This window comes from Colletes gigas, unplaced genomic scaffold, assembly GCF_013123115.1.
Source record: "Colletes gigas isolate AHSC1104 unplaced genomic scaffold, ASM1312311v1 Colletes_gigas_Sc00010, whole genome shotgun sequence".
In the NCBI taxonomy this organism is placed as follows: Eukaryota; Metazoa; Arthropoda; class Insecta; order Hymenoptera; family Colletidae; genus Colletes; species Colletes gigas.
The window spans coordinates 9752207-9769350 of NW_025106639.1; the positions used below are offsets into that span (position 1 = coordinate 9752207).

The 17144-nt window shown below is 41.6% G+C and overlaps 2 protein-coding genes across 2 annotated transcripts in view; both read right to left on the minus strand.

Moving 5' to 3' along the window:
• LOC122397656 (LIM domain only protein 3-like) overlaps nucleotides 1–2968 on the minus strand; it is a 64712-nt gene extending 61744 nt beyond the window's left edge. The window contains exon 1 of the mRNA XM_043396949.1: nucleotides 2817–2968. Within this exon, the coding sequence (XP_043252884.1) occupies nucleotides 2817–2825 (9 nt within the window). The 5' untranslated portion in view covers nucleotides 2826–2968. The remainder of the gene's footprint in view (nucleotides 1–2816) is intronic.
• A 1079-nt stretch (nucleotides 2969–4047) lies between these two features.
• Nucleotides 4048–16868, minus strand: LOC122397657 (serine-rich adhesin for platelets-like). The gene is made up of 8 exons (XM_043396953.1): nucleotides 16435–16868; nucleotides 14231–14263; nucleotides 13609–13674; nucleotides 10828–11075; nucleotides 10498–10762; nucleotides 10001–10397; nucleotides 9688–9873; nucleotides 4048–8153 (listed from the first exon to the last, which is right to left on the minus strand). The coding sequence occupies exons 1-8, from the start codon at nucleotides 16510–16512 to the stop codon at nucleotides 6223–6225; spliced, it is 3204 nt and encodes a 1067-aa protein (XP_043252888.1). The 5' UTR covers nucleotides 16513–16868; the 3' UTR covers nucleotides 4048–6222.
• Nucleotides 16869–17144: the final 276 nt, after the last annotated feature.

Genomic DNA, 17144 nt, shown 5'->3' on the forward strand with positions numbered 1-17144 from the left:
TCCCTCTACATTTTATCTCTATCTCTCTCTCTCTCTCTCTCTCTCTCTGTCACCGTGCGATAAACCTTTATTCTCGAAACCAAAAACGATCTACCTAACTTTGGACAAATTTATCCGAAATATGTATTATATATTTTCGAAATGAAATAAATTTAAAAAAAATAACATAACATAAAAGAAATATTTGATTTTCAAACGACGCGATTCTACCAGACCATACTTTTCCTTAAAACACATCTATGCGACGAGATTCGAACCATTCGATTCCCGACACCATCAGCCTCGCGCAATGGGACCCGTATGTATAATTTACCGGAGGACCAGTCGCGTACACGGTCTCTGTATCTCGATTAGAATTTCTTTGAACCTTTGTAGCACGGTTCTGTACGTCTTTGTGTCTGTCTGTGTCTTTCAGCTTGAATTCTCGTCGGCCGATGCGGGCTCCTACAGGCAAACGACCGACCACCGCGATACCCCGATTCCTCTAACAAACTATTAACGCTAAATCTAAAGGTTCCACCCAACAAGCCCACATTTCGGTCCGATCGAAAAACATTTCTCACGACCCTTGATAACCGATCGATCTAATACCATAACCCTACCCTACGTTTATCGCGTCATGTTTCGTCCCGTTAGCTCTGAGAGAAAAGTGACCGGCCGACCGGAAACGCAGCACCGTATAAATTACAGCTTCCCTTGGATCCACGAAACAGCTACTAGATTCGGTATAAAAGTCTAATTACCGATAAATGTAAGTCGTCGTAAAAGTGGATGACCATTGTCTCCTTACCAGTTTACGCGCTACATTAAAATTAATTCACCATCGCGTCACGTTGGGTCGATGATTTTTTCAGATGCCGATACAATAATCAAAGTTTAAACTCTGTTCGATCGATTAGTTGTCGTTACGGTTAATTGTAATTAGTGTAGGGAAAATTGATGGAGGCGGCATACGTGTAACGTTCGCGTTAATTATCTGACATGTTTAGCATGCATTACGTCTACGTGTACGAGGTAACAGCAGCGTATCCATCCTGCCCTTCTACTTCCACGGCTGTTACGCTCTAGCTACAGTCCATCGCGCGCGCCCACGCCAGCTAATGAGCGAAACGAGGAAATTTTCGGTAAGTTGCTACCACCAACTTCAAATTGGAAGGAACCCGCTGGCTGCTATTAACCCTTTTGCGCTCCGACGCCGACGCCGACGCCGACGCCGCGACGGAACGCTCAACTCCGTCATCGGTTTCGTTAAAGCAACTCCAACAAAACGCTCTGTCCTCGACGTATCGTCAATTGTTCGACCGATTTCGATTTCGATCGATTGTTAGATATTGTCTTAACGGAATTATTCTTTTAACAACAATGTTATATTTTACGAGTAATTCGCACGAATATCATCGGAATGTAAGCGTCCATCAGAGCGTATCGTTACGATTTAACCGAGATTCGTTCCGATACGGCGATCGATCGAGGAAGAACGTAACACGTTGCATTCGTAACGAAAAGAACGATTCGAATATCGTAAAAAATGCAAATACGTAGATGGTGAATGACGGTGAACAGCAACGGACATACTATACGATCGGCTGTCCGAAATAATGCATAGAACGTGGAGTGCACGTAACGGAATAACAATTTCCTACTGCATTAATTAGAGGTCGACGAGGCGTGAAATCGAGGTTTACGAAGCGTCAACTAGTTTTACACATCGCGACGGAATAGTAACGTCGCGTCGCGTCGCATCGCGTCGCATCCGAATACAACACATTAGCTACGGCAGCGTGCCACGAGTTCTGTTCCGCGGATCGCCGATAACCAACAGATCGTTGCTTCATTAAAGAGTATCCTTTTCTGTGTGACAAACCACAAAGAATTTCCCATGTTCCTGGAAACCCGGTAGATGCAACTTGTACAGAGGTTACGACGACGTTCTGTAGAGGAAAAACGAGCGACGCGCGTTACTTTGCTAACGTTGCAATTTTAATTCGCTATAAATGTCGAAACGTCAGTTTGCAGGAATTGTGGTGTTTATTTGCGATGAACCGTGTAATGACCGGCAGCGGTCAATTAACACTTTCAAGACTAGAGTGTGTCGCGCGGATCGCACACGAGGAACGGGGATCATCGTGTATGCAGGTATCGAGGACTATGGGCGTGCACGTTACACGCGAAATAGACACCTGGAATTGGCGTTTTTGTTTCCCGATATCAATTTCGAAGCGACGATGAAAGGCTTTTAATTGGGGCTGGCGATGCTGCTGATGGCGACTGAATCGACCAGCGTCGCTAGTTGAACGCGATAAATGCGAATGTCTCTGTCGCCGCACGAAAATTCCGTGAACCGAGTCGGTCGTGTCAAAGAATTCGACTCTATCTTTTTTCCTTGTTAAATACGATACGATTAGAAATGAACTCTTCCGCGGTGACAGCTGCTGCTCGTAATATACTAAAAATAATACCAAAAGACAATTAAATGTATAATACTCGATAAACAAGAACGATTAATAAAACGTAGACGTGAACCGCGAGACAAAACACTGCTGCCTGCCGCGATCGTCGTAACCTATCCACCATTCGTGTCGCGTACAACAGAATATTTTCTGGTCAATCGACAAACGATCCCATATACATACATTTTATGTATTTTTGCCAGTGACACGACGTTTTTACCGTTTAGAGGTTATAATTAATAACCGCTTTCTAAACCCTCTTAAAATATACATACATACATACATACATCCATCGAATTTGAACTGGAACGATCTGTACGATTACGTGAAATTCTAAATGTTCGATAAAACAAATATTCGAAATACCTTTATCATACTGGTACAAGAGTGTTTCCCGTGATGATACGATAGCTAGCCGTTCGATCCTAATAACTTCCTAATCGGTGCTACCGGGAATCGTTAGATTTTACCGCACACATACATATGTATTCTATTGCAAAGTTATTTTGATCGATCGCGAGAAGTAAAATGGTGAAACGACTTGACCATGACTCCATCTTCGTTTGAATTTCATCCTAGAAAAAGCAACAGAGACGGGACTTGTTGTCCATCTGGCGACTAAACGATGAAACAGAGAAGTAACATTCGAGCGATAACTTCGTTGGACGGTACTTGATCTTTGAATCGCGCATAATCACTTTTGTTCGTTATCGAAATAACAAACACTTACGTAAGTATGTAGATCGGTCGTGGCCAAAGTATACATATACATATACACATATGTACGTATGTACGAAACGAATGAGAAAATTGTTGTTACAATTTCTGGTAGGAGGATTTTACGAGGTTATAAAATTGTTCGAAAGTGCGAAGCGAAATGGTCGGTTCTGTCTCCCGTGATTCGTGTTTTACGCGCGATTGCGACGATGAACGATCGAGCATCCGAGATAAATTGGTTAAAATTAAACTCTGGCAGAAACTAACAAAGGCGAAGGACGGGTAGAGAAAGGATGACGAGAACGGTGATGGGTATAGAGACGAAGCGTAGAATGGGGAATGGGCAAACAGTGCGCAATTAACGTTCGACCATTAAATATGTACGCGGGGTTGCTGCGCCACGATACGTGTGCAGGCTAGCGGCGGCCGGGCGCACATACATCGGCTGGCTATCGAACGCTCGCGCGCCACTACCGATCTCTTCTTGCAGCCTGTTGGCACAGCCGCTTGATTAGTTCCGCCATATTTACATATCATTAGCCGAGTGTTTGTTCGAGCCGAGGATTCCCCTCTCGCGCGCGTCACCGTTATTCGTCAATATGGGAAATAAAACTTATTACGCCGGTCAAAATACCGTATCGACAAAAATCGTTCTCACGAAAGCTATTTTAACGTATATGTATGTACTTATGTAGAATATACGCGAGCGGTACATTTATCGTCCTGTAAATTCGAATCAATTTCTCCGACCAATTAAATTCGATCTAGTTAAAATAGCTTCGTGTTTTTCTTCGTCAAGAGAACGCTGACCGCGTGCAATCAGAAAACTCTACATATAATCGGAAATTTATTACATTTCAGTTTCACTTTATTCATAAAAATACGAATTTCGATCTTAATCTCGTTGCCTACATTGCATAACAATTTTCTCTGTTTTCAGCTTTTCTTATTTTATACACTAGTCAAATGTATTGGACACAAAAGCTGACGGTAATTGCCGCGCGAGAAAAAAAAAAAGAAAAGAAAACGCAATAAATAGATTAACGAACTTGCTTAATTTATGAACGCCCAATTCTATGATCGGGCAAATTATCTCGTCGATAACAACATCGTGGTCAGTTATCGGTGTATAAGTCGTAACGTTCGGCACAATGTAATTGATGAAAGACATCCGCCTATGACCGCGGAGTGAAATGTAGTGAATACTGCCTACATCGATACATCGAAGGAAATGCTTGCGAGCGAATTTCCGAAAAATTATACGCTAAAAATAATAACGACCTTCTCGCTCTCGCTCTCGCTCTCGCTCTCGCTCTCCTTCCTTCTTTCTCTAAGCATTCGCTTCGATGTAAAATATTTTTAAAAAGTACGGCTCTTTTACGCTTCGTTCGCAAGAAACCGTATCCGAATCGTACAATTAAGGTGGTACGTTACTTCGATAACGTTTTATCTACTTGTTAACGTACACGCAATCTTAACGCCTAAGTTTTCGATTACGGTAACGCATCATTTTGATTAACGTTTTTACTTCCCTCGCATCATCCCACTTAATTTCAATATGGCGACATCCAAATCAGTCTATTTAATCGTACACGCGTCTCGTGCATATCCGTAGAAATTATTGTAAAAAGTACCATTTTTAAATTACTATTAAGGCAGTATGGTAATATGACTCGGCTTACGTACGTAGACTTCCCTTTCAAGTCTTTCTGTTCTTTCGCAGATCAGAATCTGTCAGATATGTGCGTGTTTCGTACACGTCGGTATTGCAAATGAACAGTGTTTTAATTCGACAACTCGGCCCCCTGAAATAATTTTACAGCGTACAAAGTAATTCGGTAGCAATTTTATCGATCGACCATGAAAACGTATACCAGCGCGTAAGCTACACAAGCGAATCGGTATCTATGTATGTATATTAATTTTTCAATCAATTGCATAATGTTCAATAGGAAGAAACTCGAACTTGGTCCTCACGTATGTAGGTTCGTTAATTATCACGAAAAGAACAAGGAAAACGGCTAACGGGCAATAATTAATAAATAAACGAACGGATAACGTAGATGATGATGATGATAATATTACAATCGCAAAGTAATTTTACCATCTGTATAGAGTGAAACGTAAATGGTACTCGATTACCATCGTTATTATCGCTGTTGCAATCGATATTGTTCATGTAGAAACGATTACAATTGTTTCACAAGGTAACACAGAAGGGTTGAAACTGCCTACAAAGATCTGCAGCCGTTACGAGTAACCCAATTCTTTCTTTCTCTAGATAAGTAACAGACACAAATGCAGTACTGAACATGTACAAGTTTGAGAAACTCTGAAAAGTATGTACGTACAGTAACTCCTCGATTAAAATTGCTAACTCGACCCGCTTGGAAACTTTTAACTAACGGTTAACGTAGGCAATTTCCTAACCGGAATTTACCTTTTTTATCTTAATCTCGAATAAATTGTCGTGTGTACCGCCTGTCGAGGAGAATAAAGAACAAATACACCGAGTGCGTACGAAATGAATGGTTTTTTTTTTTTTTGCTTTCTTTTCTTTTCTATTTTTCTTATATCTTCGTGGCAGCTAATCGGCGAACTTTTCTCGGTGAAAATTAATTTAAACGTTCTTCTTCTTTGTACTATTTATAATTATACATTATCCGAATCATTTTTCTCCAAAAATTTCAATCGCATATAATTAAAAATTGTTCGAACAAAGTCGTGTTTGGGCTAATTTAAAAATATACAAAATTCGATTGTCGTCGGTGGATTAACTTGAATCCCATCCGTGTATTTGACCACTTTTGTCTGATTGTAAGACTGCTAGCCTGTCGCTACGAGTCGACGGGGGGTAACGCGCGACGATAATTGGTACCTTTAACGTGGGGAGTTACTGTATCTAACGAGTGCCTTGAACGTAAGCAACCAACCAACCAACCAACCAACCAACCAACCAACCAACCAACCAACCAACATCAATCAATGAGAGAAAGAAAATATCTAGCAATGAGCATAAACGACGCGTTAATACCGCATTCATAGGTAACTAACTCTAACTAGTGGCAGCATTGCTACAATCAGTTTCCAGCATAGCTGATTCGAACTGTTCGAGTACCTGCATGCTCTCCGGGGACACAGCACTAATGCCCAAACGTTCTTTGTATCCGTTTCCGGACAGTCGTCGGCGAGAATACTCGATAGTGTCGTTCATCGCTTGTTCGGGAGTATCGCTGTCGCTCGTACTGCTAACGCTGCTGCTACTGGTTGACCGTCTGCCACTGGATAAGTCTTGTCTCTCGGTATCAGCCTTATCGTCAGGAACTGAGACCTCGTTGCGAAGCTCTAAGAAATTGCTTTGTGCGTTACAAAGGGATGCAGCAGAGTTTTGCCGATCCCTTCGATCGTTCGATACAATTTCCGCGAGAGATGAGATGCGCCTCGGGTAAGAAGTCGCATCGGTTCGACACGTACCGACCATTGCATTATCCTCCTCGTCATGATCGGTTTCGCGTTCGATTCTAATATACGCATTAGCACGTTTACGTTCATACGTAATAATATCCGACGTTCGTGTCAACGAATTCGAAGTGGAATCAAACGTATCGATGCTCTTGCTGGTTACAACATTCTCTTTCTTTTGCCCCTTCTTCGCTGCGATTCTGTTCGACAGCCAACTGGTCTGTTTCACCTCTCGATCGGTGAAATCATCTTCAAAGTTGCCGGATAACAAGGAGGGCCTCCTGGTAACGAACTCGTTGCTATTTGTATCCTCATCCGCGGTTTCACCGATATCGATCTCGTTCTTCTCGGAACTAGTGCCGCTCTTGTATACTAGCTTTGCTCTAGGTGGCGCTGGTAGATGCGCTTCTTCCAATTTCACGTGCTCGAAGAATTTTGTGATGGCACCGCGCTGCGACTGGACCGGAGATTCGTTTCGCTCGCTTGACTCCAACTGGTAGTCTTCGTGATACAATTGTTGCCGACCAAGGCCGGAGTCTTTGTCAGCTGCGCCGAAATCTCGTGAGTCTCGAGAATGATCGGTGACGATATAGGACTTGTTATGGCCTGCGAACAATGAGTGGAGAAGACCACCGGTTCTTGGCCTGTACTTTGAACGACCACTGTACACGGTTGCCTCCTCTGGCTCGAGTGACTTTGTGATTTGTAATTGTTTATCGGATTCGGCACTATCGCAGGAAGGTAGTAGGATTTCTGCGGCTCGGACAGATCGCAGCTGATTGATACCGAATTTATTCCGTGACTGTCTCGCCCTGGACTTTCGTCCGTTGAAAGACGATCGTTCCAATTGATACTCGGCTGTAATGGAGAGATTCTCGGTGTCGATGATACGGTTAAGCGCGGGTACTGCGCGATTTGTTTGTTTTTTACGGTTACGAGCGACGACGGTGTCGGACAACTGCTTGCTGCCGACGAACACAGAAGAGTGGGCGACTGAGATTTCGGTCTGAAGGCGAGAGCTGTAGCCTGATGTGGTTGGCAACTTATAATTGAACATTGTGGCGTGACTTTGGTCTTCGGAAGACTGACTTGACCTTCTGGCTGGTTCTGTGATCTTCTTGACGATGAGGTATGACTGATGTTTCTCGGATTGGACGCTGCTAACTGGTAGCTGATAGGTGTAGGACACTTGAGGCTCCGCCCTGTCGACATAGGCGATGCTCGATCGGGGCAACTGATTGAGGACGATGGAGGAGTACGGCACACCGGTCTCTCGTTGTTCGGTGTTGATGGTAGAGGAAGGCCCGACATCCGACTGGTTGACGGTTGATGAAGACACGCTGTTTGAGGAGATTGGGATAAGGAAGGTCGAAGAGGGTAGCTGACTGATGCCGATGGCAGTGGCAGTGGAGAATCCCCGTTTTTTCTGAGCTGCATCACTTTTATGAAGTCCACAAGACGCTTTATAGATCTCTGAGTCTTCTCCTGTTTTCCTAATAATTCCTGCCGCGTGCGATGTTGTAGCTGTGAGAATAAAAATTCAACGGTTAGTTACATAAACGATCGACAACGTGAAAACCGAATGTTAAAACTTAAACGTCACGTTGACCTTCTAACTGTTTAATATCGTAACAAAGATGAGCATGCTCTTAATAATATACACGACGTAACGAACAAATTTAATCCGAATATTTGCCGATTTTTCCAATTACGAATCTACTACGAGCGCGACTTTCTTAAATATCTTTCCATCTTTACACGAATACACTATACTCGCGTAAACTATTTAACGCGATCAAAACTATGTTCGTAACTGATATCAAATGCATAAGCAATACACAATTTGAATTTAAGAAGAAGAAAGGATGAAACATTAATATCACTTTTTTGCAGAAACATTAAAGTCGGAACTGTTCGTGAAGGAAGCATCGTGCATTCCGTGTTTTCACGGATCAACGAATACAATTATTGCTGTAGACTCGTACAGTGCACGCGATTAAATATACACACATTGTATAATGTACAATCTAATTGAACGTAACCAACCAATTTGTGTTGCGCATAGACTCTACAGCAATAACGTTAATACAAGTTACAAGATGCCAGAGATAAATCGATTCTTCGGAAGCTGGAGAATCAATATCCGCTAGAACGAAAAAGAATCGATTTGTCTTGGGTGAAATAATATTCAAAACGAAAAAGACAAGGAGAAACGTAGAGATCTTGCAGGTTCTCACCGATGAAAAAACAAAAGAGATGGAAAACATTTGCGTACAATTTCATTAAATGAACAGCATTCCAAATCAAAATAAATATTTATGAATTTCTTTCTACGCAGGCCACAGGACGAACCTGAAGTGACTGGCCGAGTAGTTGTGAGCGTTTTTCCAACTCGTAAACCTGCAATCTCAGATCCGAGTTTCGCTCGCGCAGCTCATATCTTTCTCTCTCTTTCTCCTCTGCAAGACATTTCGCGTTCAATACACGTTGCTTTTTTGTGCCCTATTACCGACGATCGACCAAAAAGTTCTTCTTAATTGCAAATTCTTCTGCCGTATTCGAGGAGCCGCCGGTCTCACTCGCGGACACTTCTTCCGGCAGGCTGCTCTCTCGTTTATTCTCTCTGTGTGCTTACGCTCAATAAAGTCTGCGGCAACGCTGCGATACCTCGTTGCACGTTAAATCTAGAAATTGTGGACCCATGTTACACAATTTCCTGCTCTTCGTTGGTACAACGTGCTTGCATTATCTACTTGTTCACTGTGTTGTTTTTTTTTTGTTGTTTTTGTTTTTGTTTTTTTTTTTTTTTGGTTTATCATCGAAACTATATGGTAACTTTCGATTATCAAATATAACCGGAAGCGCCGCTTTGTCTCTTTCATTAAGCATATAGGATATACATTGAATGGATCCCGGATGGTCTCGCCGCGAAATGAGATAAGCGTGCCACGAACATTCATAACAAGCTAGTGTCTGCAGGAAACAAGAACTTTTTTGTCAATCACACGATCAACGTTACTACAGGTAGAAATCCTTTCAAAGACCAAGGACGATTTACCGAATTCTTCGTCATTCTTGAACGACGGGCGTCCTTCGTCGTCCTCCTCCTCTCCTTCTTCGCCATCATCGATCTCTTCCTCATCTATCAACGCACACTTGGGACATATTCTCGGCGGTGCCGGTGATATGGAATGACAGGATACATGATAATTGGATGCACAACTTTCACACACCGTAAGTGTACCTGCAGTAAGACGTAATTCGTTAATAAATATTCACGTTTCTGATAATTATATGTCGATAACTCGGCCAGTCGATTGTAACTTGGAAATGAACGAGCTGTTCTTTGGGAAGAAACGTTCACGACGTACCTGGATTTCTACAACTTATACAGACTGCCGAATCATTGCTGATCCTTTCGATAGTCAGACTGGAAGGTAAGCCTGGTATGTGTACAGCCTTGTTGCCAATCGATTGAACTGTTTTTACAGTAGGAACAGTAGGTAATTGAATTTGACTGGTCCCATTTTCGACCTTGACCTTGTTGGTGAAAACTTTACTTTCGGTTACGTTTCTAAGAATATTCGGCCTCGTGGTAGATTTCTGTATCGGGATCAAAGACTTCATCACAGTTCTCGACGACGGCGGTGAGGTTGATTTCAGCGGTAAAGCCTTTACGGGGGGTGGCGAAGGTCCGTTCATACGCGCGGTTGTTTGCCGTGTTTGCGGAACATTTCCAGATTGCAAGTACGAGTGTCTTTTCCGTTTCTGAAACATCGAAATACGTAGTTGATATTGACGAGCAAAAAAGGTGGCTTGATAAATAATAAATTAATTATACGTATAACAGCATACTGAATCAACTTACCGTTGGCACGTCTAGGCTGGAATAAACAAATTGTGGATTGGCGGTACTACGACGTTTTCTTTCGGCCCTTCTGTTCTGTAATTCGGCGCATGTTCCGGTAGTAATAAGACCAAGAACGCTCAGAAAATTAATTTTTTCAATCGACTCGAGCTTGCACTCCTTTTCTGATTCTTCTTTTTCAGACTTTTCGTTCGAATTCTCGTCCATAGAAACTTCGATAACGTCGTCCTCGCCGGAGATAGTTTCCACCGAACTTGGCCGTTCTCTAAGCACGATATTATCGTATTACTAACTCGCGAGAAATATTAAAACTAAACCAAAGTCACTCACTTTGTCCGTATATTGTTCCGAGTAGGCGATGGTACATCGCCGTTTCGAACGATTTCTTCATAGTCCTCTTTCGAACTTTTTGTACTGAAGTCATTTCCGGTAGTCTTGAGTCTCGTCTCGTCGTTGTTGTTGGTAATGTGATTATTGTTGTTCAAGCCGAGAAGCGATGCGATAGAAACTTTCGCCCCGTTCGCATTCTCCGTTTTGAACGTCTCGACCTCTTTGCGCAGCCGCTGGACAACTTGCTTCTGCGTATTAAGATTGAAAACTATGAGCACTGGTCGGTCGGTCGGTGATCTTGGGTAGAAAACTTTCTTGGCAAACTGTGTTGCAGATCGTTTAAATACGAATTCGTGCCGTCGAGCGCCGAGTAAATATATGTATATTATTAGCAAACTGTCCTATAAATTACGAAAACCGCGTCGAACCACCTTAACAGAATTCTATTATCCACATAAATAATGAAAAATAAACAAATAACAAGTATTTTACGGAAAATAAGTATCAGCCGAATCGATTATACTACATATACCTACTGATTTTTCGTACTTTTCTTCTACTTGGACGGATACCGTTCCGAGCATCGATCTCTTGGACCAACTTGCCGAAACAAAGCAACAAACACAAACAGATTTGCTTGGCTCTCGAATACATTATACCTATCTACATATACCTATCCACATATACCTATCTACATATACATACACGGAAGGTCTCGAGGGGGAAGCGAATATCGAAACAATATCAAAGTTTTTTTTAGCTAACGTTTAACGCGAAGAAACGAACGAGCGTGAAAAACGATGGAAAGTCGTCGGCAAGAAGAAAGAGGAGAGGAGAGGGAACAGGAAAATTTCGTAAAGAGCTGAAAACGTTTCTGCGGGACATTTTATTGATTGAGCCCCTCGCCGCTGCCCGGCCCCTACTCTGCTTCCTCTTCGCCAAAGTCCCATTCTCTCGCTTGCTCTATGTGCTCTCTCCCCGTCTCACACCCTCACCGGCAACTCCTGGTTCGTGTATCCGTGTGTACACCCGTTCCGTTCCGTTCCGTTCCGTTCCGTTCCGTTCCGTTCCGTTCCGTTCCGTTCCGTTCCGTTCCGTTCCGATCCGTTCCGATCCGTTCCGTTCCTTTCTTTCCCACCTCTCCTCTCGACTCACCAAACCTTGCCGTGCACCATCTTTATCCATTTCTATCCGTTTACGTATCCCCTTTGCTCCGTCAGCAATCTACCTGGATCGGTCGTTTATTACCAGCGAGAAAAACGAAGAAAAAACCGGCGGGCACAGTCACAGGGAACAAACGTATCAAGAGGGGGCTGGAGGAGGATTAGCACAGAAATGTTTAGGAAAGGACGATGCGACATAGCAAACCGCATCTACCAGGACCTCTTCGAAAGGAGTATCGATTCTTCGTAAATTTACGAGTCTCGAAAGAAACGCGTGAAAAAGCAATTTAAACACTGTACAGGAACCCCTCGAACTCTTGGCCCTATCAGCAGACCCAGCAATCATTATTCAAAGTGTTCAAAGAATCTGCAAACTAACTCAATAAATCGATACACGAATTTATGACATTCTAGGTAGCCAAGTATGAACATAGATTACCCAACAGGCGTATTCAGAGATGGTGACTCTGATATAGCGTTATATTTTACGCATATTCGAGCAAAAATTATGCAAATATTGTTCCTTAAAAGATTATATGTACTATATGTATGTATGTACATCGTTTCGTAGGAGATACCGCAGAATGGCTTTATCTTTTTAATCAAATATAAAATGTTTTATTTTTCAATGAATCTGACGTTACGCGTGCATTTAACAATAGACTGGGAATTTTTCAGAATTTTCAAAGTTTTTTGGTATCGTACGAAACAAAGATTAAAACAAAGTTCTGTGAAAATGTCACGTAAACGACAGACAAGTACGATAACAAATTGATTTTCGCACGTTGTAATATAATCGCAGACTTGACTTGTCGCCTGCCCCTCGATGATATGTAGGTACTGCTGTTTAGCATTGCCCGTAACAACATCTGCTCACCTTGGCCAGCCCAGACCCTTCAAAGTGCTACAGCCTAACATCGCTTCTGCTTTGTCCCTGAACTGTTAACACTCAACACACTCAAGGCCACTACCGTCTTCGTTCCCTACAGTTTCTACGACCTCGTTATATCGTTCTTTCGCCAAGTATACAACATATACATATGTATATCTGCTGCAAGTTAATGCAAGATCGATACGAAAAGTTGATTCGATAACGTTTAGGAAATTTTTCGCCAACATAACCTCCAACTTATATCTCATACGAATCAGCAACACGTATCGCGCAGTTTAAATAATAATATGTACTTCGACGAACATGTAATAGGGAAATGCGTGCATTAAATGAATCGACAAGCTAAAGCAAGGTCGATACACGACTTGATTTCTTAACGTATAGTGTGTACCATCGTTCTCGGGGAACATCCTAAACCTTGTCGTCGTAATTACAATGAACAAAGTTCTACGCGATCGAACAATTGCACAACTTATACACTATTTCGTTTCAATCAATTATACTAATTTTATACTAATTTTTAATCTTTCGAAAGGGTCAAACTTTCATCGACTTTATAAAACACTCCCCATTTCTTACAATTTCCCGGTAGCCAGACATTCATTAAACGCGACATCGTTCCTATTCACACGGAACGAACAAACTTAAATATGGAACGTTCACGAACACGACTGGCCTGGATCATCGCGAAAGAGTGAAGCTCGAGAAAATCAATTCTCAACTTACCTGGCATCTTCCCAACGACACGATGTGCAAGTGAATCTTTTGTATCTGATCGAGAATGTCTGTGTTCTGCAAAGCAAAAGATACACATATATCATTTTACATTACGTTCCCACGAGTATTGTGTTCAAACCGGCAATCTTTTACCATAAAAACGTAAACACGAAAATAACCAAAAAATCTTTTACTTTCTATCCATAGAGTGTAATCGACTTCACTCTACTTCGATACGGTTACAGACGTAAATATGCAACTGTCGTAGTATTACAACGATGACATAAGAATTAGTCACACACGGAAGACGATCAATTTACGCACCGCCTAACCGACACGTAACAGTCACAATCGTCTAATTATAGTTTTTTATAGTAGATAATGGCGTGTTTTCAATTAGAACGAAAATTTCGTTGTTATTATAACGAGTAACGCGAACGATTAAAAGAAATTATTAACGAATGAAAGCAATAATTATTCGGTTACGTATAAAGAAACTTTCTCTCCGAAGAATATGAACAAACTCTTGGAATACACAAGACAGATACGTTTTAATGTTCACCGACTATTAGAAAAAATATAACGAACGTTGCCTACTGACTACTAGATTAGAAAAGGTAAAATTACTTACATTCGGATCATCCTTCAATTTGCCCACGCAGATCTGTAATTCAAGCAAAAAGTTTCCGATTAATAACACCCTTAAAAATAATTACAATATTTCACTCAGAAATTCACGGTTTCGCATTCAAAACAGTAGTCGTCTCGTTGGCCATGAAATGACGCAATTTACTACAGAAACATTGTGCGTGGCTCGAGTATATTAGGAAAATTTCTAAACAAAAACAAACGAAAGAATTGTATAGTTTACATTAATTCTAAACGATTGAAAAACTTTGAAAATCGTTACAAATACTTGTCCAACAAAATACAAATAAAATGTAGTATATTAAACGTGAGATACAACATGTAGTAGTGACCTTGAAAAGTAATTTTCGTACTTTCGGAAATTCGCAAACCGATAATATTCCACAGTTGTTCCCCGACAATCGACGTATAGTTAAAATGCTCAACGAACAAGAAGAACAGACTTGTCCTAACCGATCCATAAATACACATGTAATTACGCCGCACACGAATATCAATTTAAATACTTGGCTAATTAACCTAAAACCTATTATACCTATGTATATTAGAACTTGATGCAATTCCTAATAAATGTTTGGAAAAGCGGAAAAGATTATGAAGAAGAACTGAAAATGGAACGAGCAATACCGACCGAAAGTATTTGTAACCATGATCGGAATGAAAAACTTGAATTTCGAGAACTAACGCGAGACAAGGTCGGTAGAGCAGAGCCCAATGCCGATCGTGCGCCGAGATAGTACTTTCCCCCGCGTTTCTGTTAGTTAATAAAAGTTTGCCGGTAATGGCGAAACAGGCACTCGCGTATCTATGTAAGTACGTACGATGTGATATTATCGGTTTATGTTTATATACATATTTCCAACGTACATTGGAATCCCGTTGATAAAATACTTAAACTCTATGTGCATTTGTAATGCAAGCTCATCACCGAAAAAACGTTCATAAAAGATTTCAAATACAAACAATATTTGAATTTTAACGATAACTGCTCTTTAAACGCTCGGATAGGCAATATTAAACATTTCATTTGATAAAAAAACAAAAGAATAAGGAAGAAGAAATTCCTGATACGATGAAACATAATGAAAGCTGTTTGTCAAATAAAAGTGGATGGTTAAATTAAAGTTTACGAGAGTGTTTGAAAGAAAGAACGAATTAGTCGAAGGCAAAAGTAGACAGGAGAAAGAGAAGAAACGCGAGAAAGAAGGAGAGAGAGAGAGAGAGAGAGAGAGAGAGAGAGAGAATAGGACTATGGGAGTTAAAACAAATGAGAGAGAGAGAGAAGGGGGATCAACCGAACAAGTGAGCAACTGGACGAAGGAGGAAGAGAGACAGAATGTTGGTTCTCAAAGTCATGCGACGCATCGGTCGAAGCACTCTACCACAAAGGTTAAGGTCTGAACACTGGTTCACCTTCGAGTTTGTATGATTCGTAAGAAAAAATAACCACTGCTCTGTTGTACATACTTGCACGATAATTTAAAGCAAGTAAAAGTTCCTTCGAAACTTGCGTTACGATTCTTTCGTTTTTCATAACAAAAAATATTTTTGTCCGTGCAGTCCAAGATGGAACTATTTCACAAATGCTCGGTAGTACATACAAGTGAAAAGAACGTTGAGTTACATTTCTTAATTAAACGTATTTGTCACATTAACTCAGTTTACGTTAGTGTTTCACGCTAATTGGACATCTTTGATCACGATGATTGTTTCACGAATCTTGGAAGAATTTACGTTAAAGAAACGAGTTCCGTAAATACAGTATAGGAGGTACATATGCATTTATGCACGCGCGCGCGTGCCTTGTGCGTACATGCGTTCATGCACGCATTGTGCGTGAGAATGTCAAGAAAATTGGAGTAAAGATGTGCATGTAAAAAAAATTTTGATCGTGATCAATCACCGATTACTTTATAACCTTTTCTAGGAAATAACTAATTTAATTTCGCAAGATACGAATTAAATATCTTCGAAAACTTTTCTCACTTTATCCGTCGATTATTTATCGAACGCGTTACCTAGATTTTTCAATCGATAGACGACAACACGCGTATAATGGAAGCAAAAAGTTGTTGGTCGGGCAAGAATCATTCGTTAACTTACTCGCTTACTCGTTCCTTCGGCTTCTCGTACTCTCAATCTTTAAATCGCTATCGACATACATGCATGCACAGTCGCGGAACTCACCTGATGATCGCGTATGGCATTTTTCAGCTTATTTTGCACGGCAAGAATTTCTGCTTGCAAACTCTTCGATATCTCCATATTTTTCTTATATGCGATTATTCGTTTTTCCTCCCCGTTCAAAAATCCGGCCGATTTTAGCGAGAGAAGAGGAGGACGGGAAACCCCTCCTCCCTCTCACTCTCACTCTCCCACCAAATTGACGAGAACAGCGGTATACGCTCCGATCAACCGCACGCACGGCGCGCACCAGCCACCAACTTTTCGAGCCACCGCGACGACACTTGACCGTTTTAACTTAGGAAAATCGAACAGGTAAAAATGTCACAGACGCACTTTGTCACTTCGTTACAGACGTACATATGAATATCCTTGTTTCACGACACTGAACGGACGAAATAACGTCGTGAAACCGCGTACCAAAGCGAATTGTTCGCTCATCAACGAGCGTCTGTGCTGCCACCAGCACTGTTGCCTCCGTACACGGACGTGCCAAGTTGCTCGAGATCCCCCGACACCCCTGGCCCGTACTCTCGATCTTTCTCTCTTTCTCCCTCGCCCTTTCTTCTTCCCTCACGTTGCGTTGTATGCCCAGGGATCCGACGCGCTCCTTGAAAGCGAGTTTTCGCGCCAAGCTTGTACAACCGGTATCTACGATACGTGCAACAGCCACCCAATTTATGTTTACAATTTTATTCAACTTGTATTTTCGT

What these genes read in the sequence shown, in the direction of transcription:
- LOC122397657 (XM_043396953.1), bottom strand. Translation starts at nt 16,512, where the DNA reads ATGGAGATATCGAAGAGTTTGCAAGCAGAAATTCTTGCCGTGCAAAAT. An exon ending in AATTGAAGGATGATCCGAAT is followed by an intron (nt 13,675 to 14,230) that starts GTAAGTAATTTT and finishes TTTGCTTTGCAG; the next exon opens with AACACAGACATTCTCGATCA. An exon ending in TGTCGTTGGGAAGATGCCAG is followed by an intron (nt 11,076 to 13,608) that starts GTAAGTTGAGAA and finishes CTTAATACGCAG; the next exon opens with AAGCAAGTTGTCCAGCGGCT.